The 22,168-nt window shown below is 43.8% G+C and overlaps 1 protein-coding gene across 1 annotated transcript in view; it reads left to right on the forward strand.

Annotated features, from left to right (window-relative positions):
- Positions 1–22,168, forward strand: part of CDK15 (cyclin dependent kinase 15) — a 96,077-nt gene that overhangs the window by 61,420 nt on the left and 12,489 nt on the right. The window contains exons 12-13 of the mRNA XM_063647801.1: positions 11,497–11,545; positions 19,175–19,359. Of these exons, the coding sequence (XP_063503871.1) occupies positions 11,497–11,545; positions 19,175–19,359 (234 nt within the window). The remainder of the gene's footprint in view (positions 1–11,496; positions 11,546–19,174; positions 19,360–22,168) is intronic.

The raw sequence follows: 22,168 nt of genomic DNA on the forward strand, positions 1-22,168 counted from the left end.
GTGCACACCACTGAACCCAGCTAATTTTTGTATTTTTAGTAGAGGCAGGGTTTCACCATGTTGGCCAGGCTGGTCTCGAACTCCTGACCTCAAGTGATCTACCTGCCTCAGCCTCCCAAAGTGCTGGGATTACAGGTGTGAGCCACTGCCTCCATTCGGTTTTTTACACAGTGTGGAAGTTCAGCTGCTCAGTGACTTGCCATGGTTCAGACCCAGTGACAGGTGTGTGAGAACTGATGCTATCTCTGCTCCCTTAGAAATCTTGGTTCCCTTCTAGAGGTCAGAAATACCTCCAGGCACCAGAACTGACTTTTGTTTTTACTTGCATGGCCTAAACCTTGCCTGAATCCGCACATCCTAAGAGCTGACTTTCAGTTTTCAAACGCCTACCGAAGTCAGTTGTGCACCTGTTAAGGTTGTTCTTATTTGGTGATGGGTCCATTCTGCTCCCCGCACCTGGACTGCAGTGATATGTCTGCCCACTCTATGCCCACAGGGCCTTTCCCTGGGAGAATTCTTGTCATCTACATGCTACATAAGGGGTATCCAGTAAGCGCTACTAAATCACAGACAACATTAGTGTTACCATTGTTAATTTCACCCAAACATGGTATAGTGGAAAGAGTGCTGAAGTTTTGTACAGAGCACACCTGACCACTTCTAGTGCTTCTAGTATTTTACATAAGCCCCCTACCTGGCACATAATAAGTAGTCAGTAGATATTTGTGAAATGAAATCAGTGACTAAGAGTTAGAAAACCTGAGTTCTAGTTCCAATTGCACCCTCTTGGACTCTAAATAATTCTTATTGTCTGCTTTGCAAAGAAGAACATGTAAGTTATTATTCACCTTATTAATGGTAATAATAATTACGATTTATTGAGGACTAACTATGAGCTAGACACTTTACATATTTTACTTTACTTTGAATCACAACAGCCCTATCAGATAGAGACAATGTTGTAATCCCTACTTTATTGATGAGAGAGCTGAGGCTTTGAGAGAGGTATGTGACTTGCCTAGGGTCACCTAACCAGGAAGGGGGTGACCTAGAATATCCACATCTGTTGGACTCCAAGGGGGTCATAGCCGTATTCCACTTTACCTTAATTATCAAAGGGCAGATACAATGATTTGGTAATTAAAACAGTGCCCTAGACTGGGGACTGGCCATAAACTTTTGCAGATTCATTTCAAAATGATTATGTCTTTCCACCCAGACTTGATTTTAGAATCTGTGAGCCTGGCAACATATTTCAGGAGTGTAATCTGAGTGGAGTTCCTACCCTGGGACTCCAGCAGCCTCCCTCGCTACAGCTAATGAAGCCACTGGCGTTCACTGAATCTATGAACCTCAATTGGGCTCATTACTGTCTCACTTCTGGAGCGCTGCCAAAAGCTCCTGGGGAGTTACTATTAACATCTTTATTAACCCGTCCCCCAAATCCGTCAGTGAAATTAATTTAGATACACAGCCACTTTGATCTTCATTAACGGTTGCTTCTAGTTTCTACATTTATTTTTAGTTTTCTCATCTTTAATTTATTTGGTGTCAATTATTAGTTTTTATTGAGGGAGGAGTAGATGATCTTAAAGTAATTAAGATTAGGAAAAATTGCAAGTGAGTGAAAGCAGGTAAAAAGTATTTTTTCTAAAGTAAAACCCCAAGAATATATACAATTTTAATTTATTAATTAAAAAATAATAAATAAATTTTCTTACTGTTAAAAAATAAAAGTTCCTTCCAAGTTGAAGAATAAAAGAGGCCTCAAGGTGCCAAATAACATGTAAATAGCTCAAACCAGAGCCTCCTTCTCCATGTTTATGGCCAGTGCTTTGCACCATCAAGCTCTGTAAAACACAGCTGGGGCTGGGTGTGGTGGCTCACTCCTGTAATCCCAGCACTTTGGGAGGCTGAGGCGGGCGGATCACTTGAGGTCAGGAGTTCGAGATCAGACTGGTCAACATGGTGAAACCCCATCTCTACTAAAAATACAAAAATTAGCCAGGTGTGGTGGCAGGCACCTGTAATCCCAGTTACTCAGGAGATTGAGGCAGGAGAATCACTTGAACCCAGGAGGCAGAGGCTGCAGTGAGCCAAGATCATGACACTGCACTCTAGCCTGGGCAACAGAGTGAGACTCCATCTCAGAAAAAAAACAAAACAAACAAACAAAAAAAAACACATAAACAGAGCAGGTACACAAGTGGGCTCACCTGAGTTACTTTAACGTTGGGCTCACCTGAGTTACTTTAACGTTTTAAAAGTAAGGTTTAATATATTTATTTCATTTTTATTTTTCATCCAACCATCTACTTCTTATTTATTCAGCAAATATGTATTGAATGCTAGGTACTAGGGACTGAGAGAGTAAAAAATAAATATGACACTGGTACCTGCCTTCCAGGAATATAGTCTAGAGGGGAAAATAAATAAATAATACAATGTGGGAAGTATACTACAGCAGCATTGCCTGGGGATCTTTAAGAAACTAGGGAAATCTTGGACTTGGCTGTGATATGACAAGAAAGAACAGGAAAATAAAAGAAAAGAAGGAACTAGGGAAACGGCCCTCTTAATTTGGGGAATTTAGGGATAGTTTTATTTATTTATTTTTTGAGATGAAGTCTCACTCTGTCACCCAGGCTGGAGTACAGTGGCGCAATCTTGGCTCACTGCAACCTCCACCTCCAGGGTTCAAGTGATTCTCGTGCCTCAGCTTCCCAAGTAGCTGGGATAACAGGCGTGCGGCCCCATGCCCAGTTAATTTTTGTATTTTTAGTAGAGACGGGGGTTTCACCATGTTGGTCAGGCTGGTCTTGAACTCCTGACCTCAAGTGATCCACGCACCTCGGCCTTCCAAAGTGCTGGGATTACAGGCATAAGCCACCATGCCTGCCCTAGGGATGGTTTTTAAAGAGAGACGTGAGCTTGGCCTCCCAAAGTGCATGAGCCACTGTGCCTGGCCACCCTTGCTATTTTATTCAAAGGAAACAAAAGGGGGAAGGAACAGATTTATAGAGAAGGTAATGAGTATAAGGTTTTAACATTTTGAGATTAAGATATCTGTGGAACCACAAAATGGAGATATCTAAAAAGCAAGTAGAAATATAAACTGTGAGTACGAAAGTCCAGCCTAGAAATACAGTGAAGGGGTGGGTCGCCCCTCCACACCTGTGGGTGTTTCTCGTTAGGTGGAACGAGAGACTTGGAAAAGAAAAAGACACAGAGACAAAGTATAGAGAAAGAAATAAGGGGACCCAGGGGACCAGCGTTCAGCATATGGAGGATCCCCCTGGCTTCTGAATTCCCTTAGTATGTATTGATTATTTGTCGGTGTTTCTCAGAGAGGGGGATGTGTCATGGTCACAAGACAATAGTGGGGAGAGGGTCAGCAGACAAACACGTGAACAAAGGTCTTTGCATCATAGACAAGGTAAAGAATCAAGTGCTGTTCTTTAGATATGCATGGACGTAAACATCTCAATGCTTTGTTAAGCAGTATTGCTGCCCGCATGTCTCACCTCCAGCCCTAAGGCGGTTTTTCCCTATCTCAGTAGATGGAACGTACAATCGGGTTTTATACCGAGACATTCCATTGCCCAGGGACCGGCAGGAGACAGATGCCTTCCTCTTGTCTCAACTGCAAGAGGCATGCCTTCCTCTTATACTAATCCTCCTCAGCACAGACCCTTTACAGGTGTCGGGCTGGGGGACGGTCAGGTCGTTTCCTTCCCACGAGGCCATATTTCAGACTATCACATGGGGAGAAACCTTGGACAATACCTGGCTTTCCTAGGCAGAGGTCCCTGCGGCCTTCCGCAGTGTTCGTGTCCCTGGGTACTTGAGATTAGGGAGTGGTGATGACTCTTAAGGAGCATGCTGCCTTCAAACATTTGTGTAACAAAGCACATCTTGCACAACTCTTAATCCATCTAACCCTGAGTTTGACACAGCACATGTTTCAGAGAGCACGGGGTTGGGGGTAAGGTCACAGATGAACAGCATCTCAAGGCAGAAGAATTTTTCTTAATACAGAACAAAATGGAGTCTCTTATGTCTACTTCTTTCTACACAGACATAGCAACAATCTGATCTCTCTTGCTTTTCCCCACAATACAGGAGAAGTCACATGCTTTAAATCGGTATTTAAAGCCTCAGGTGTGAATTTAGTTGCCCAAGGGAGAGTGTGTAGAGAAAGAAGAAAGGACAATGAGGGAACCCTTTGGGGCCAGTACTGCAGGACTAGGTAGAGGGAAGGGAGTCTTTAGAAGCCGAGAAGGAACAGCCAGAGGAGATAAAGGAGACCAGTAGGTAATCCTAGCAATACAGTGGAAATCATATGGCCAGCACTCACTGGAAGAGGGCTGGGTTCCGTGTCCGTGTATTCTCAATGCTGAGCTCATTGGCTGCCTGTGGTGGCCCTTCAATATTTGTGGAGACTACAAGGAGTGGTCAATGTCAAATGATGCCTCATTAAATACAATACTCACTGAAAAGCATGATCAAGCCACAGGTCAAAAATCATTTGTTGGAGTAGACAGAGTTCAGTCATGGCCCTGCCTCTAAGAGAGGGGAGAGTCCTGACTATGCCCATTCCCTCCACCTTCTCCATCCACCAGGAGCAAGGCCTAGTCTCTCCTTCCTTTACAGAGACCTCAGGAACAGGCTTTAGCGGATGGGATATTTTCTCAGAATCCACAGAAAGTTTTGATTCACAATTAGAAAAGTGATATGCTACAAACATGAGTTGGAGGACCAAGGTTGAATAATGCCAAGGAGCACCCTCAGTGAGGACACTGGCTTTTAGAGCATCCTGATGATGCTCAAAGGGGACTCTAAAGCTTGGGAAGGGCCAGGTGTGGTGGCTCATGCCTTTAATCCCAGCATTTTGGGAGGCTGAGGCGGGTGGATCACCTGAGGTCAGGAGTTCAAGACCAGCCTGGCCAACATGATGAAACCCCGTCTCTACCAAAAATACAAAAATTAGCCAGGCGTGGTGGTGTGTGCCTATAGTCCCAGCTACTCGGGAGGCTGAGGCAGGAGAATCTCTTGAACCCAGGAGGCAGAAGTTGAAATGAGCCAAGATCGTGCCACTGCACTCCAGCCTGGGCGACAGAGCAAGATTCCATCTCAAAAAAAAAAAAAAAAAAAAAAAAAAGCTTGGGAAGCCTTGAGCCAAATACTAGAGAAACTTACAAGCCAGCTACCTGAGGAAGAGTGAAGCAAACAGTTCTGAGGGCATGAGTGAGTGTGTGTGTGTGTGTGTGTGTGTTTGGGGTGAGGGTGAAGGGCAGGTAGGAGAAAAAGAGTTACAGATTTTGGCGGTGCAGTTTTCAAGTTACTGCTTCAGATAGTGAAATAAGGCTAACAACATTATCAACTATTTAAATATACGGTATCTCAAGAATGCATTGTATTCAGGAAATTCCAGAGGTGTAGTTCAGTAGACAGCACTATAAGATAACCTTAGGGTGATTGTGGCAAGACTATAGTAACTAGAAAATGTTTTACCTTGAGCTGAGACTCAGAATGGTGCAGTGATGTTTTACTAAATCAATCAACAAATCTCTGTTGACTAAGAAGGTTACCAGACTTGAATTCCGTTGTGAAATGAGCTTTATTAAATATTTATGAAATATGGACTATTTTTACTGTGGTAGCAACAGTTCTGCCCTCATTTTGATTTCACTCCACTTAGTTTGGAAATTTAAATGCTCTGCTTTATTACTTTCCTTTTGCAACTTTGCTTTTCCTGCCTCGAATTCCAATTGAACTCAAATGAGAACTCTTTTTAGAGAGAACTGCAGAGGGATGAGAAGGAGAAAAATCGGGTCTAATGATTTACTCTTGTCTTTGGAAGGAGAAGGGAAACAAGCTACCTCCAGACCTATTATTTTTAGAGTCTATTGAAGCCAGAGAAACCAGACTCCTCTTGAAATGGTGCTGTGTGAAATGCCTATCTGTTTGTGGATCATTCTTTCACTGATCGCTCACAGCTTACCTACTGGGAAAAATCAATGGGAGAGAGGCAAGGTCATTCAGCCTCAGGTTATCTGCCTGAGTGGGAGGGCAGGCCACAAATAGGCGACGGGCTTTGCTTCTGCTTAATAGCAGCTCCCTGACTGACCCGGACACATCCATTCCTGTCTCAGCTAATGTAGCTACAAAATAGAGGTGGGAGGGGGCGTCAGCACAATCCTGCTACCCCAAACATGGACTCAAGTAGAAAATGTTGTTACTCCTGGGGCCCTGGGGCAACTATTACAGGTCATCCTTTTCTGGCAGAATTTATGAGAACTGAATTTTCCCTTGTCATGCTTCCTCTCTCACATCCCTGAACAAACATATTAAGTATGTGTCAGACACTATGTCCTGCAACGTTTATATACATTGATTAATTAAATTCTTACAACAACCTCATTTGAGTTGTTACAGATGAGGAAATGAGCCTCAGAGAAGTGTTTGTTGAGTTGCTGGTGAGTGATAGACCCTGCCCTCTTTGCTAGGCCAAAGGTCCTCTGCCTTAGCTCGTCACTGGAAAATTCTGAAGACCATTGAAGACATAATAACAGGCCAGGCATGGTGGCTCATGCCTGTAATCCTAACACTTTGGGAGGCTGGGGCTGGAGGATTGCTGGATACCAGAGTTTGAAACCATCCTGGGCAACATAGGGACACCCCATCTCTACAAAAAATTTTAAAAATTAGCCAGAAGTGGTGGTGTGCACTTATGGTCCCAGCTACTCAGGAGGCTGAGGCAGGAGAATGGCTTGAGACCAGGAGGTCAAGAATGCAGTGAGCCGTGATCATGCTCATGCCATTGCACTCCAGGCTGGGCAACAGAATGAGAACCTCTTTCCAAAACAAAAAGAAACTCATAATAACAGTACAATAAGTAACCAATGTCTGGACCCTTCCCAGGCTAGTTGAATCAAACCTCAGGGTTTCCTTTCTTGTAAAGGTTTCCAGGCGATGCCAGTGTGCAACTCCCTTTGAGAACCTCTCCAAAATGAGAGGTCAGAACCAAAAGAAGAAAAGGAATGAGATTAACACTTACTGAGCCCCTACTACAGGCCACGTGCTTAATCTTTTGTAATTCTCCCAGCAACTGGAAAATGATTCCCATTTTACAGATTTCGAAACTTCTCAATTATTTAATCAGAGAGGCTAAGCAATTTCCCTAAAGTCTCAAAGCTCGTAAGTGGCAAAAAAGGAGACTTGAGCTTGGGTTTGTGTTCATGTTACCATACTACCAAGCTAAGAAACACACCACTGACCTGCACTGAGGACTCAGAAGCAATCAAGTCAGACTTAGAGGAACTGGGGCTTGGAGCAAGTTAGAATTTTAGTAGAAGACATTTAGAGAAGGTTTCCAAGGAGAACTAACAATAAGGCAGAAACACCTGAGTGGGAGAGAGAGGGCTGTCATGTCAGAAAGGGAGAGAAGCAGGAAAAAAAGAGACAAAGAGTGAAGAAATATTTATATTACATTTACTATCCTAGTTTCACAACCCTATGCAGTAGAAACTATTACTATCACTCTTCTGCAGGTGGAAAAACTGAGGCCCAGTGAGGTTAAGCAATATCGTCAGGTCACACAGCTGGTAAGAGGCATAGTGTGGGTTCACTTGGGTCCTGGGTCCAAGTGCCTGGCCACGCATTGTTTATACTGCCCATAACTTTTCAAAGGAAGGGAAAGAGGAAGGAAAAGCAGATAGGATTTATTTTGTTTAATGGTCCAGAGCAGGCATTTTGCACTCATTATTTCATTGGTTTGCTTCAGGATCCTTGCAAGGTGAATACCACCTTCAATTTGCATTGAGAAAACTGAAGGTTGCCCCTACAGAATGGGAGAAAATTTTTGCAATCTACCCATCTGACAAAGGGCTAATATCCAGAATCTACAAAGAACTTAAATAAATTTACAAAAAAAAAAAAACCATTAGAAAGTAGGCAAAGGATATGAACAGACACTTCTCAAAAGAAGACATTTATGCAGCCAACAGACACATGAGAAAATGTTCGTCATCACTGGCCATCAGAGAAATGCAAATCAAAACCAGAATGAGATACCATCTCACACCAGTTAGAATGGCGATCATTAAAAAGTCAGGAAACAACAAATGCTGGAGAGGATGTGGAGAAATAGGAATGCTTTTACACTGTTGGTGGGACTGTAAACTAGTTCAAGCATTGTGGAAGACAGTGTGGCGATTCCTCAAGGATCTAGAACTAGAAATACCATTTGACCCAGCAATCCCATTACTGGGCATATACCCAAAAGATTATAAATCATGCTGCTATAAAGACACATGCACATATATGTTTATTGTGACACTGTTCACAATAGTAAAGACTTGGAACCAACCCAAATGTCCATCAATGATAGACTGGATTAAGAAAATGTGGCACATATACACCATGGAATACTATGCAGCCATAAGAAAGGATGAGTTCATGTCCTTTGCAGGGACATGGATGCAGCTGGAAACCATCATTCTGAGCAAACTATTGCAAGGACAGAAAACCAAACACTGCATGTTCTCACTCATAGGTGGGAATTGAACAATGAGAACACTTGGACACAGGGCGGGGAACATCACACACTGGGGCCTGTCGTGGGGTGGGGATGGGGGAGGGATAGCATTAGGAGAAATACCTAATGTAAATGATGAGTTAATGGGTGCAGCAAACCAACACGGCGCATGTATACCTATGTAACAAACCTGCATGTTGTGCACATGTACCCTAGAACTTAAAGTACAATAATAAAAAAAATTAAATTAAAAAAATCAGAAAAAAAAGAGAGAAAACTGAGGGTTGCCATGGATGGTCAAAGTATCTTACATGAGGTCTCAGCGAAACTGAAGCAGCAGAGTCCATATTGAAACCCTAAGTCAGGTAACCCCCAACCCACGTGCCACAAGAGCCCCACTCAAGTTAGAAAGAGTATTAAAATATTGAAGGCCAAAAACACAGCACATAGACCTCTCAGAAGGGAAAAATAGAAAATGGGAAAGGATGGAAATAGATTTCATTTTGTTGATTGAAACTGGGAGATGACTGAATGAGGAAATATTTTGATTTTGCTTGGCCAGGGAAGAGCTGTAAATAGGCAGCAGAAAGTGGTTTGAAGAGAAACATACTAAACAAATGCCAGATATTCTTATCTTTACTGGTTATTTTGAACTTAGGCAAAATCATACTGAACAGAGGGTAAATAACCTGTATAGACAAGTGCTTCCCTTAGTGCCCATCTGGGACTATAAAATGCCAGCAGAGAGGTCCACATTTGATTGCACCTGACCTTGAAAGCTCAGCTGAAGTCGCTTTCTTCGATCACTCCTTTCACTCTGCAACTCTTAGCACTATAAATTCAAATTTTTTCATTGAACTTCCTTTTGGAATTACAAAATAATATTGTATATGTTTATTTCAAAAATGTTTGAGAAAATGGGCAAAGAAGGAAAAAGGGTTAGCCCCTATAACCACCACCACTATCTAGTGAATAGTCTTCCAGATCTATGTGCGTACCAACATGAACACATGAGTATTATCAAATTAATTTTTGCCCAACCATGATTAAATTCTTTGTTGAGATGAACAGCCTTGGTTTATTCCATTTATATAGGAACTGGAGGAAGAGATTTTTAAAACCAAAATAATGGTTGGGAACATTGGCTCATGCCTGTAATCTGAGCACTTTGGGAGGCTAAGGTGGGAGGAACACTTGAGGCCAGGAGTTCGAGACCAGCCTGGACAAAAAAAAAAGTGAGACTCCCATCTCTAAATAAATTAAAAAAAAAAAAAAAGATGTGGTGGTGCATGCCTGTCATCCCAGCTACTCCAGAGGCTGAGGTGGGAGGATCACCTGAGGCCAGGAGTTCCAGGCTGCAATGAGCCATGATCATGCCAGTATACTCACCAGCCTGGGTGAGATCCTGTCTCTAAACAAACTAACAAACAAAATAATTACATTTCAGGCCTAAGAAAAATGTAAGGCAGAAATACCATTTTGAATGAGAGATGAAATATTATTTTCTCAATTTGGAGTGGACAATAAAGGAAATTTGATAAACAGCATCCATCAGCTTGCCTCCCCCGCAGCTCCTCTTATAGCCCTTACATAGAAGAAGCATTCAGTTAGTATTTCTTGAGTGAATGATAAATCATTCCCTTTTAGGATGGTTTTTGTTTGGGTTAAATGGTATCAATACTAAGAATCACAGAAACACGTACACCCAAATATAAATGTTATAGAGTGCTCCAATTTTTATTATCACCTATTTTGGAATATTCAAGCCAGGATTCACTTCCATTTTTATCACAAGTGACATATAAAATTAGTTCCCCTTACTTTTTTATTTTTTATTTTTATTATTATTATTTTTTTTTGAGACAGGGTCTTGCTCTGTCTCCCAGGCTGGAGTGCAGTGGCACAATCACGGTTCACTGCAGCCTCAACCTCCCAGGCTCAGGTGATCCTCCCAGTTCACCCTTTCAAGTAGCTGGGACTATAAACACATGCCACCAGGCTCAGTTGTTGTTGTAGAGACAGGTCTCACTGTGTTGTCCAAGTTGGTCTTGAACTCCTGGTCTCAACTAATCCTCCAGCCTGGGCCTCCCAAAGTGCTGGGATTATAGGCAAGATCCACCGCGCCTGGCTCCCCTGACTTTTTTTTTTTTTTTTAACCACTTTTGAGTCTTTAAGACTGCCTCATTATTCATCACATTTCATACACGTATACTTGTTCTCCCAAATGAATTGTAAGCTCTGCAGAGGTAGTGGGGTTTCTTTTGATCTGTTTTGTATTCTTCCCAGCACTTGGTACATGCTCTGCACACAGTGTATGTTAAACAAATGTTTGTTGACTTTACTGAATATGTTGACTGTATTAGTTTGCTAGAGTTGCTGTAACAAAGTCACAAACTGGGTGGCTTAAGCAACAGAAATTTATTGTCTTATCTGGAGACTGGGAAGTCTGAAATTGAGATGTTGGCAGGGTTGGTTCCGTGGGAGGGATGTGAGGGAGAATTTGTTCCAGGTCCCTCTCCTTTGCTTGTTGATGGTCGTCTTCTCCTTGAGTCTCTTCACTTCACCTTCTCTGACGCACGTCTATTTCTGGGTCCACATTTTGCCTTTTTAGGAGGATGCGAGTCAAATTGAATTAGGGCCCACCCTAATGCTTTCATCTTAACTAATTACATCTGCAATGACCCTATTTCCATATAAGATCATATTCTAAAGTAGTTGGGGTTAGAACTTCAACATGTGAATTTTGGGAGCACATAATTCAACCCATAATAGTGACCTTTCACCAAACCATACAAATTCAGCAGGAGATGAGGCTTTAAAAATCACCTTAGCCTACCTGATAGTTGAATCATTTTTTTATACCAAGCCAAGAAGAGCATTTAGAATTTTAACAGTATATTTGGCAACAGGGTTTTCGGGTTGATTTTATTTTTTAACGCCCTCTGTATGCTTCCCAGAATGGTTCCCGCTGCCTACGCCTCGAAGCCTTCACGTTGTCTGGAACAGGTGAGTACTACCTCAGGAAGGGATCTTGAAGGAATCTTTAAGCAGGATTGGAGAGACATTTCCCTGGATCTCAGTCCACTGAACAGCAGCCCCCGAGCACTTCCATGTGGGGGCTCTAAGCTGTAGGAAGATGCCTCTGGGAGCGCCAGACCCCTGAGAGTCTGTTAGTTTTTCTCTATGAACCATTTTACTTTCAGTGAGTTTGGTCATTAAAATTGTTTTGTGTCTCTCAGCCATGCCCCAGGCCCTGAGAACGAGGGAGTGTTGGTGTGCAAGAAAACCTAGTGGGTTTATTATTCTCTGACACAGAGAAACCAAATAACATCATTGAGTGGCTATTGGAGGGGGGGCAACTTGATTCATGGGGGTCATGCTTTCCCAGGCCCTCTCTACGCAGTCTCGGCTCAGACCAGGGCAGACTTTTATTACCAGCTTTCAACAAATCCCTAGTTTCTTTTGCAAAGTAAAACAGATAATAGAGACATTCCAGGAATAGTTAGCTAACTAAGCTGTGCCAGGCAACCTCCGGGCTAAGAAGAACTCAGTGTTTTCGGACAATGACCAATTACAATAACCAGTATTATTTGATCTGAGAGTAATTAGCCGAGGCTCTGTTCTTTTTGCTTCAGTGAGGAGGCAAAAAGGGCAGTGAGGAAAACATCAGAGACAGGGGAAACGAGCTCAAATGTCAAAGAAAAACACACTCTTGCAGGTGGGGAGAAGTGGAAGAGTTTCACTGGCCAAGATCCTGACTGAACACTCGAACATTGTTTTTCCCTGAAAATATGGTAGAATTTAACTTAACCAAAAGTTGTTTGAATTCTTCACTCTTACTGTTCATTTCCTTTAAAAAGCCTCCGCATAGAATAAATTTCAGGGTACAAAGAGTAAAATAGGTTAGGAACATAGAACTATGGACTACCAGAGATCTTTCATTGGGAGGGACAGGTCTTTCCAGGACATCTGCACCCTCCACTCTTATTTTCAAAAGCACTGTATAACCTGAAACCTTTTGGAGACAGGTTCTAGGGAACTACGGTTTATCACTTCATTCAAGACGAGCAGTATAGTCAGGCTTCTTCCCCTCTACCTAGAGATATGTGGATTTTAGCACTGTCCCGTGGCTTTCTTTCATGTCACCATCAGCTTCCAAAGTAAATGGCAACTCTCAACCTGAGAACCATCTTAATATTCCTGCTGCTGCTGCAGCTGCCCCTGTCCCATGGCAGAAGATAGTTCACCAGCCTCCTGCTATCACCCCACCAGCCTTTCTTTCGAGGGCTGAGCAAGACTTGAATTCTCTGAATATCTCTCTGGCTTTTCTGACGATACAGCACCCATGGCCTCTGCGCCTTCCCTTGTCCCCTAGCGATATGTAGTCACCTTTTCTCAGACTTCTGGCTTCTCTGCTCAGATCTTTAACACAGGAAGTAATGTCTAGGCTGGGCCCAGTGGCTCACGCCTCTAATACCAGCATTTTGGGAGGACGAGGTGGGCAGATCACCTGAGGTCAGGAGTTCAAGACCAGCCTGGCCAACATGGCAAAACCCCCGTCTCTACTAAAAATACAAACAATTAGCCGAGTGTGGTGGCATGTGCCTGTAGTCCCAGCTACTCGGGAGGCTGAGGCATGAGAATCGCTTGAACCCGGGAGGCGGAGGTTGCAGTGAGCTGAGATTGTGCCACTGCATCCCAGCCTGGGAGACAGAGTGAGACTCCATCTCAAAAAAAAAAAAAAAAAAAAAAAAAAAAGTAGGGGGGAAGTAATGTTTAGGGGTCTTTAGAGGTATGTTGTCTAATACAGTAGCCACTGGCCACATGTGACTATTTAACTTTTAATTTACTTAAATTAAGTTTAAAATTCCGTTCTGTTGCACTAGCTGCATTCCAAGGACTCAGTAGCCACATTGGAGTAGTGACTATGATATTGGACAGAGCAAAAATAGAATATCTCCATCATCATGGAAAATTCCATTGGCAGCGTTAGCCTGGATTATCACATGGGAAAATTCTTGGCTCTGGGAAGGGCTCTGTGAAAGGGTTAACGTTAGATGGGATATATACTATGTACCTAGCAGGGTGCTACATATATTATTATATTTAATCCTTACAAATATCATTCCCAGGTCAAAGAGGAGGAAACTGAGGCTGAGAGAAGTTAAGTAACTTGACCAAGGTAGTCCAGCTAAGTAAGTGGTAGAGCCAGGATTCATCCGGAACCCAGGTCTCTGTGGATTTGGCTGTTGAATCAGGTTGCAGATGTGGCAAGTAACAAGCAGCCGAAGTGTCACTGGCTTTTCTACACAATCCCTTCAGAGGTGCAGTGGAACCATTCACAGGCCTGTAGATGAATCCCCGGGGCTTGCTTGAGGTTTGATGGTGATCTCCTTAATGTGGGCCTAGTAGGTACGCACTCACTTTTTAGATGACAGCTCTGCAATGTTTAGGACAGCTTCTGCAATGTTTCTTCCTAGTATTGGATGTATTTCTGACTGTGGGCATCTACTACATCCCAAACTGAGAACATTTAAAAAGTGCCTACTCTATCCCTGCCCTGTTCCTCTTCCTGTAGGTCCAGGGGGAAAAACAAAGAACCCAGCTGAGCTCATATTGACCAGCCTGTCCTGCACCTCGGAGGTCAGTGGCAGTGCTGTGGCTGGGAGACTTTTATACTCAGAGCCAGGCTGTGCTAGGAAATCAAAACTGCTGTCCCAGACCCCCGAGAACAACCAGATTTTAGAAGTATGGAGTGATGGGTTAGTAGATGGTGTTTTACACAGTCACAAAACTCAATTTTCATTTTTTCTTATTGTTTGTGTTTCTATTCTGGACTTTTAAGATTACATGTAGCTGTCCTGGCCCCCAGCACATCTTTTAGGATTGATACACAATTTTAATTATTTTTATGACTTTTATAAGCAATGGGGCCTGTGGCAATTCAGGTGGGTTGGAATGAATTTATTATCCTTGCCCACAGGGATGAGCACACTCTTAGGCTGCTGGCAGAAATGGAAATTGGTACAGCTCTTCTAGCTGATAGTATGAATCTACAGCTCTTCTAGCTGATAGTATGAATCAAATACTTTAACATGTTGTATATATCCTTCAACTGAACATCAATTCTAAGAATTTATCCTAAGGAAATATACACAAACCCACAAAGATTTCTCTTTGAGAATATTTGTTACAGCGTGATTTTAATAGTACTACCTCCATCCCAACAATAAAGGAAACAACTCAGATAGGAGTCTAGCTCTGTAAATTATGGTATGCCTACATAATCAAACGATAACAGCCAGTAAAATAATGTCCTAGAAAGTGATTCAAAGTTATGAGAAGATGATCAAGGTAGTTAAATGGAAAAAGTAGGTTATAAGAGCATGTATAGCATGATCCCATTTTTTTGTAAAACAAAAACTATACCTGTCTAAAAGCAAAGGACTGAAGAAAACAAAGACCTCAAGCAATGGTGATTATCTTTGAGTATCAGAGGATTATCTCAGAGTGATAGGCTAGTCATAATTTTCCTTCTCTGCATTTTCTAACTGCTCTACAATAAGTATGAATTATTTTGGCATTGGAACACTTCTCACCTCTTGAAATGTTACTAGAAGGACTGATTTATCACAGGATTCTTAATCTTTAATAGCAGATTCTCATTAATTGGGTGGGGATTTTCCTACCTCTGCAAGATACTCCTGTCATGTTTGGTAGTTAACATCACAAACCTAAGAGTATGAATTCACATTTACCTTGGAAAGGTGCTGGTAGGCAAATTAACATTTGTGATGATCATTTTTTTATGCCAATGTTTATTTTTAAAGTAGGGGTTGTAACCAGTGGATAATTGTTCCAGCGGGAGTTAGAGGTGGTGGCCATGTGTACAACTATGACAGGAAAGGCAATTGGTAGCAAGCAAGGCCATCGGTGACAGGAAAAAGCATAATGATACAAACACGGAAGATGTCAGTAAATCAACATTTGTGCCCAAAAAGTAACATTTGTTTTCCCGGGACTCTTTCCTCAGCCTTGCAAAAAGAGCTCAATGTGCAATAGCAAGGCGGTGATTACTGGGGCGCTTGCCAAAGGCCCAGATCCTGATGGTCTTGCTACCAGTGCTGCCAGTGAAGGTTTGTGTTCATGTGGGGTGGAGTTGGCTTGTACAGGGGAGACCGGCACACACTTGGCTCCTAGGAGGAAGAGTCTTCACTTGCCCACTTTGCCCTGGTGCCCACCTCTACCGGCGAAGGAGAAGGAGAAGCAAAGGGCAGCAGTCATAGTTCAGAGGCTGTGAGACTGGAACAAGTCCAGAAACTACCAGAAGCCCTGAAACAACCCTGTGGGGAGGGTGAGGGTAGGTTCTGTTGGTTGAAATGGAAAATCCTAAAAAAGAGGTCCTTGCACTAATTAGTACCTACCCTTCTTTTATTCATTCACCTGGTTTAAAAAAAACAAAAACAAAAACCTGTTCTTATTTTATTTTTTTGAGGCAGAGTCTAGTTCTGTCACCCAGGCTAGAGTGCAGTGGCGCGATCATGGCTCACTGCAGCCTCGACCTCCTGGGCTCAGGTGATTCTCCCGCCTCAGCCCCCTGAGTAGCTGGGACTACAGGTGCATGCTACCACACCTGGCTAATTTTTGTATTTTCTGATAGAGATGGTTTTCACCATGTTGCCCAGGCTGGTCTCGAACTCCTGGGCTCAAGTGATCCTCCCACCTCTGCTTCCGAAAGTGTTGGGATAACAGACATGAGGCAAAGCTCTGGCCAAATAACCTGTTCTTATAAGAAGAGGGGTACCCCTAATACCCCTGTAAACTCCATTAGCCTTTCTTGGCTTCCCCAGACACTCTACATAAACACAATCTAAGTAAAAACAATATGTCTGCCATGCTAACACAAGTTTAAAACAGGTCTCCCAGACTTCCCTGTCCAATCAGACTGCAGCCCCTCAGCCCCCACTACAGGGCAGTTCAGGAGCCATCTGTTGTGGGTTAATGTTGGGGGAGTATTCGAGAGAACAAATCGCTGATTGGGGTGGGACTGTGGAGGTGGAAGCTGATAGATGCATTGCTCCCCACCACCTACCCGCCCTCCCCATGTCCAGAAGTTCATATTTAACCAGAAAGCATGAAGCCTGCAGAAAGTGGATTCAGGGCCCAATTTTGGCACAAACTTCACCTCACCACCCAATAGTGTGGGTGGACCAGCTAAAATTTGTTCATGAGATTTCCCGAGTCTCCTTCCAGACAGATCCTAGGCTCTAGTGATTTGTACTAACATTCCTCTTCCAAACCCCGTTTCATGGGCCCTAAAAAACCTCTGCCTGGACAGGATACCCTGGATGAGGAATATATCTGCCAGTCCTTCAGGCCACAGCAAATGAGTAGACTTCTACCCAATTCCTTTTTCTCCTAACTGGTCTGGAAATTTGCAAGGATTTGGAAATTTGCAAATTTCTTCTCTATCTTGCCTATGAAGCAATTACTCCTGAGTTTGAAGGTAGTTATCTGTTTGCAGAAACAGTTTCATGTCTTGGGAATCAAATAGCTCAAATTTTTTAATGCAAATCTTATGCAAAAATTAGGTAAATTACAATTCTGGGCCAAGACTTCCAGCATCTCTGCATCACGGCACCTGGAAGGGAAAGAATATCTGATCTTTCTTGCTTTAAGTCAGTAGGTGTGTTTGGCATTAAGTAAGCCCATCTATGTCTGCTTAATTGGGGATTTGCTGTGGTATTTCATGGCCATACAACTTAATTCTGAATGTCAGACATCAGTCCCATGATCAGCTGCCCTCTGGGATATGCACAGTTTTCCCTCTTGTGCCTTTCCAGTTATAAACCTGCGTGTGGGTTGTGGAGTTGGGTGTACATAAATGATTGGCATTAGATGAGCAAAGACTTTCAAGCGTTGTAAGTAAATAGGAAACATGAAGACCCACAAGCCACCCTCCCCAGCTTCATGTCAGGCCTCTCTCCCCATTTTTGTCCTGGGCCAGTCAACTGGCCTTGATTCCCTTCTTAAAACTCTGGCTTCTCCCTCCCACTCTAGGGTCTGTGTAGGTACCACAGATCCCTGTCAGGCAAGGCCTGCCACTTGCCTGCCCTCCGTTCTTCAACTCTCAGCTCAAATGCCACTTCCTCAATAAATCCTTTCCTGACCACCTCTTCCCATTCTAGGTCAGGTATTGAGGCTATCTTAACCCTTAAAATAAGGTCAACTTGAGGATTTGTCCTTACTGTGATTTAGGTACTCAGTTATCTCTCTGCCTCTGCTCCACCTCAGGGGAACCAAAATGTTATACCTGGGCTGCTATAACAAAATACCTTAACTGGGTAATTGCCAATTAATAGAAATGTACTTCTCACAGCTCTGGAGCCTGGGAAAACCAAGACCAAGGTGCCAGCAGCTTAGGTGTTGGGCAAGGGCTCTCTGCTTCACAGATGGCACCTTCTTACCATGTCTGCACAGGGCAGAAAGGGCAAAAGTGCTCTCTCAAGCCTCCTTTATAACCTAATTACCTCCCAAAGTTCCCACTTTCTAATACTATCACTTTGGTGATTAGGTTTCAACATAAATTTGAATTTTGGAGAGATACAGTCAGACCATAGGATTCTTTTCTTCACAGTTGTACTTAGACATCTGTGTGATAATTTGATGAACATCTGACTCCTCCACCTGAGCTGCCAGAAGACAGTCTTGTCCTGTGTCTCCCAAAGCCAACCACTTACTAGCACATAGTAGTTGCTCAATAAATGAATTTGCTCATCTCCAGATATATATTTCAACATAAGATCAACTTGAGGATTTGTCCTTACTGTGATTTAAGTACTTAATTATCTCTCTTCCTCTGCTCCATCTCAGGGGAACCAAGAGAGCTTCCTAACTAATAAGCCTGGCTGAGCTGCAAACAAGTGTATTTTCTACCCAAGCTTCACCCTCCAGAATCACCTCTTTAGAATTCTGTGCTTTCTCCCCTCCAGATTTCTGTGCTTGCCACCCTTGGAGTCCAGAGCCTTGAACATGTTTTTTGTTTGTTTGTTTGAGACGGAGTCTTGTTCTGTCGCCCAGGCTGGCGTGCTGTGGTCAATATTAGCTCACTGCAGCCTCTGCCTCTGAGGCTCAAGTGATTCTCATGCCTCAGCCTCCTGCGTAGCTGGGATTACAGGTGCATGCCACCACGCCCAGCTAATTTTTATGTTTTTAGTAGAGACAGGGTTTCACCATGTTGGCCACTCTGGTCTCGAACTCCTGGCTTCAAGTGATCTGCCTGCCTCAGCCTCTCAGAGTTCGATCGTATTTTGAATCAGGCCTTTCTGCTTGGTTGGGGTTGTGGTGTTCCTCCAAAAAGAATCCTTGATTATATATTTCTGTTTGTAATTATATTCCTGTGTCTTTTATCTGTACATGGTGCCCAGACACACGGTGGAGGGCAAGGGAGCTGAGTGATAGAATGAGGAGATTTTTCCCCTTCAACTTAGTAACAGGACAGTCAGTAAGAGTTTAGTATGGGGGGTACTTTTCCACTTGCCATCAACTTTAGCAATTCCAGGAAAATTCTACTTAAAATCTAAGTCTAGCCATCTCCTTTTCTTTACTTTTTGTTTTTCTCCCTTTGTTTTTCAGAAGGGAGGCTGCTGGAGAAACTGTTTTTCTCTCCCACTTTTCCAGGCTGGGCAGGGTTCCTGAAGCTGAAGACCTGGCCTCCCAGATGCTGAAAGGCTTTCCCAGAGACCGCGTCTCTGCCCAGGAAGCACTTGTTCATGATTATTTCAGTGCCCTGCCATCTCAGCTGTACCAGCTTCCTGATGGTGAGCGAGGGAGTGTGTGTGTGTGCATGAGTGCATGTGTGTGTAAGTCTTGGTGTCTTAAGTAGTTTGCCTTAGCACCAGAGAATCATAGCATTTACCCCCAGGAGTGAAGTTAGAGATCAATTTGCCTGGGAGAAGCAAGATAGGACCCAATCTTGTCTGAGTTTTGCATGAACTTCTCTCAAACTCTGAAGCACTGGTGGGGAGAGGTTACAAGGACCTCTTTGTGATGGTCCAGACATTTCACAGGTACACATTTACACTCAGAAATTGGATGAGATGGACGTTGTCTCTGAGTTGTTTGCCTTAGCTACCATCTGCTAGGAAGGCACACCGGTGTTTCTAACAAGACTCTTCTCCCTTTCTGCAGAGAGTAAGATGATAGGTGAAGCGGATATGTCCTGAGAGGGAGCTGGGCCTTTCTTGATTGGTAATAGCAAGCTGCAGAAGGCAGTGCTGGGGTGGGGTGCTGGGGGAAGGGAGGCCTCCTCCCAGGCTGCCCACCTGCTGTAAACACAAGCTACCCTGGAATCAGCCTTTGCTGCCTGGGCCTGAAGTCATCTTCCAAATCTGAAATCTGCTGAGGGATCATGTGGTTGGAACTCCCGTCATGTTTCTTGGACTGTGGCCAGGAAGGGCTACAGGAGGATGTGGGCAGTGGCCATGGGGGACTATCCTTAGGTGAGGTTTCTTTGAAAAAAATCCACCATTCAACTAAAAATAGTTTTAGGAACAAGGGACAAGTAGACAGGAAAAGCAAAGCTACCAGGAAAGAAAAACAGAAGAGAGAGAAGCAGCCAGGGTTGGTTTTAGAAGTCCTAAGCCAGAGAAAAGAAAGCTTAGGAGGGAGGGCCTAAGGGCTGGGACTGGGAAGAGGACACTGGAAGGGGTGTGGGGGAGTGGCGATGGGGTGCAGTGAGATAAGGATGGGGACAGGGTGAGGACCTACTGCCCAAGAGGTGTGGAAACAGCCTAGTCCACCTTGCCAGAGTTTGCAGATGAAGCGCCTCTGTGTCTAGGACATGGTCCTGCAGCAGAGTCCAAAGCGCTTAGTTTGGGACTGGTTGAGGCAGTCTGTTTTATGACTAAGGTGAGTCATTTCGGATCTCCACAAATAACCATAACCATACAACTGGGGTTAATGTCTTACTTAACCCTGTAGAAAGAGTCAGTCATTAGTATTTATTAAATTGCCATTAAGTGTCAGGAACATATTAAGTGCCATAAAAAGTTGAGGAAAACAAGAGACTTGTCCTTGGCCTCCAGGTTCTTATGAAGTGGGAGGAAAAGAGGGCGAGGAAGAGGAAACGGGGCACCCTTGCACACATATCAGCACAAATCATATCTAAACAGCTAAAAATCTGTGCATAATCAACTGCAGATGTGCAGAGACTATGTGTGTGTTGAAGGCAATTCTTTGGAGGAACAAGAATTCAAATGAGATGGATTGGACTGGAGGTGAATCTAAAGTGGAATTTGGAAAGAGGGGAGAGGCATATGGGTGGAACAAAAGACATTGCAGGCAGATCCACAATTCTCACTCCCTTCCTGCTACCTCTGCCCCCACTTCAGCCCCATTCCTCCCCAGCCACTCCCATCCCAATCTCCTCTTCCCAGTCCAAGCCTCTAGATTGTTCCTTTTCAGCTTTCCCCTCTCAGACTTGGGACTTATAACTCTACTACTTCATGCAAGTATACACGCTTGGATGTACACACACACACACACTCCCTTCTCTTCACTTAAAGAAACTTTCCCCATTGGCCCTCCTTTAAGATCTGTTATTCCACATGCTGAGAATTGCTGGGGATCTTCAAAGTTTTCTAGGCTCCAGCTTTTGCCTGACGCAAGGTGATTAGGAAGAAACAATCACTGTCCAAACTGATGTGTTGTTAGAAACTTGGGTTTTGATTTTTCCTGGCTGACCCAAAAGCAAAGCCACCAACAGAGGGGCCCTGGTGCATGGGTATCTAAGGTTGGGTGTGTATTTGTGTATATGTGTGTGCATGTGAGAGAGAGAGAACAATCTGTATTCCTTCCCTGTTCGCCCAGTCACAGAGCCCAAATCTACTTTGACACTTTTAGAAAAATGAAAAGATGGAATCTTGCAGGAGGCTGCCTGCACTGGAGGGGGAGACCAGGAGTGCTCACAGCAGGAGGGAAGTTGACTTTTCTTTATACATATAGGGGTTTTTCCATGCAGAGTTTAAATTATGCCTGATAAAAGGAGTTTCGTGGATGTTTCAGTTCTTTCAAATTCTCCTGGCTTCCTCCCAATTAAATGAGGTTTGTCAAAGCCACAGGGCTCTGCTGCTGCTGCCTCGGCGGACAAGCATTTCCTGCAGCGACATCTCGAATCCCCGAGGGAGAAGATGAAAGGGCCGGTGCCAAGAGACAGGGAAAGGCGGGGGCAAGATTGGGTGTGTATGCCTCTGTGTGTGTGTGCTCGTGCACTCATGTGCACGAGCATGTGTGCGTGCTTGTGTATGTGTGTGGCAGGGTGGTGGGCGTGTAGAAATATGTGTAGAGACAGATGGACAAGTAGATAGAAAAAGCAAAGCTACTAGGAAAGAAAAAGAGAGGAAGAGACAGAAGCAGCCAGGGCTGGTTTGTGCACCTTCGTGACAGTGGCCCTCACCACCAGCACATTATCTACTAAGACATGCGGTCCTTGGCCTGGCAGTGCCAGCCTGCTTTTTCATTGCCCCTGGCAATGAGCCTTTATTAACAGCCTCCTTTGCAGACAGAGCACACCAGTGGGTAATCACAGTTCCCAATCTGCAGGGACATAGAAACTCCATCCCTGAGGAG

The sequence above is a fragment of the Pongo pygmaeus genome, chromosome 11 (genome assembly GCF_028885625.2).
Source record: "Pongo pygmaeus isolate AG05252 chromosome 11, NHGRI_mPonPyg2-v2.0_pri, whole genome shotgun sequence".
Lineage (NCBI taxonomy): Eukaryota > Metazoa > Chordata > Mammalia > Primates > Hominidae > Pongo > Pongo pygmaeus.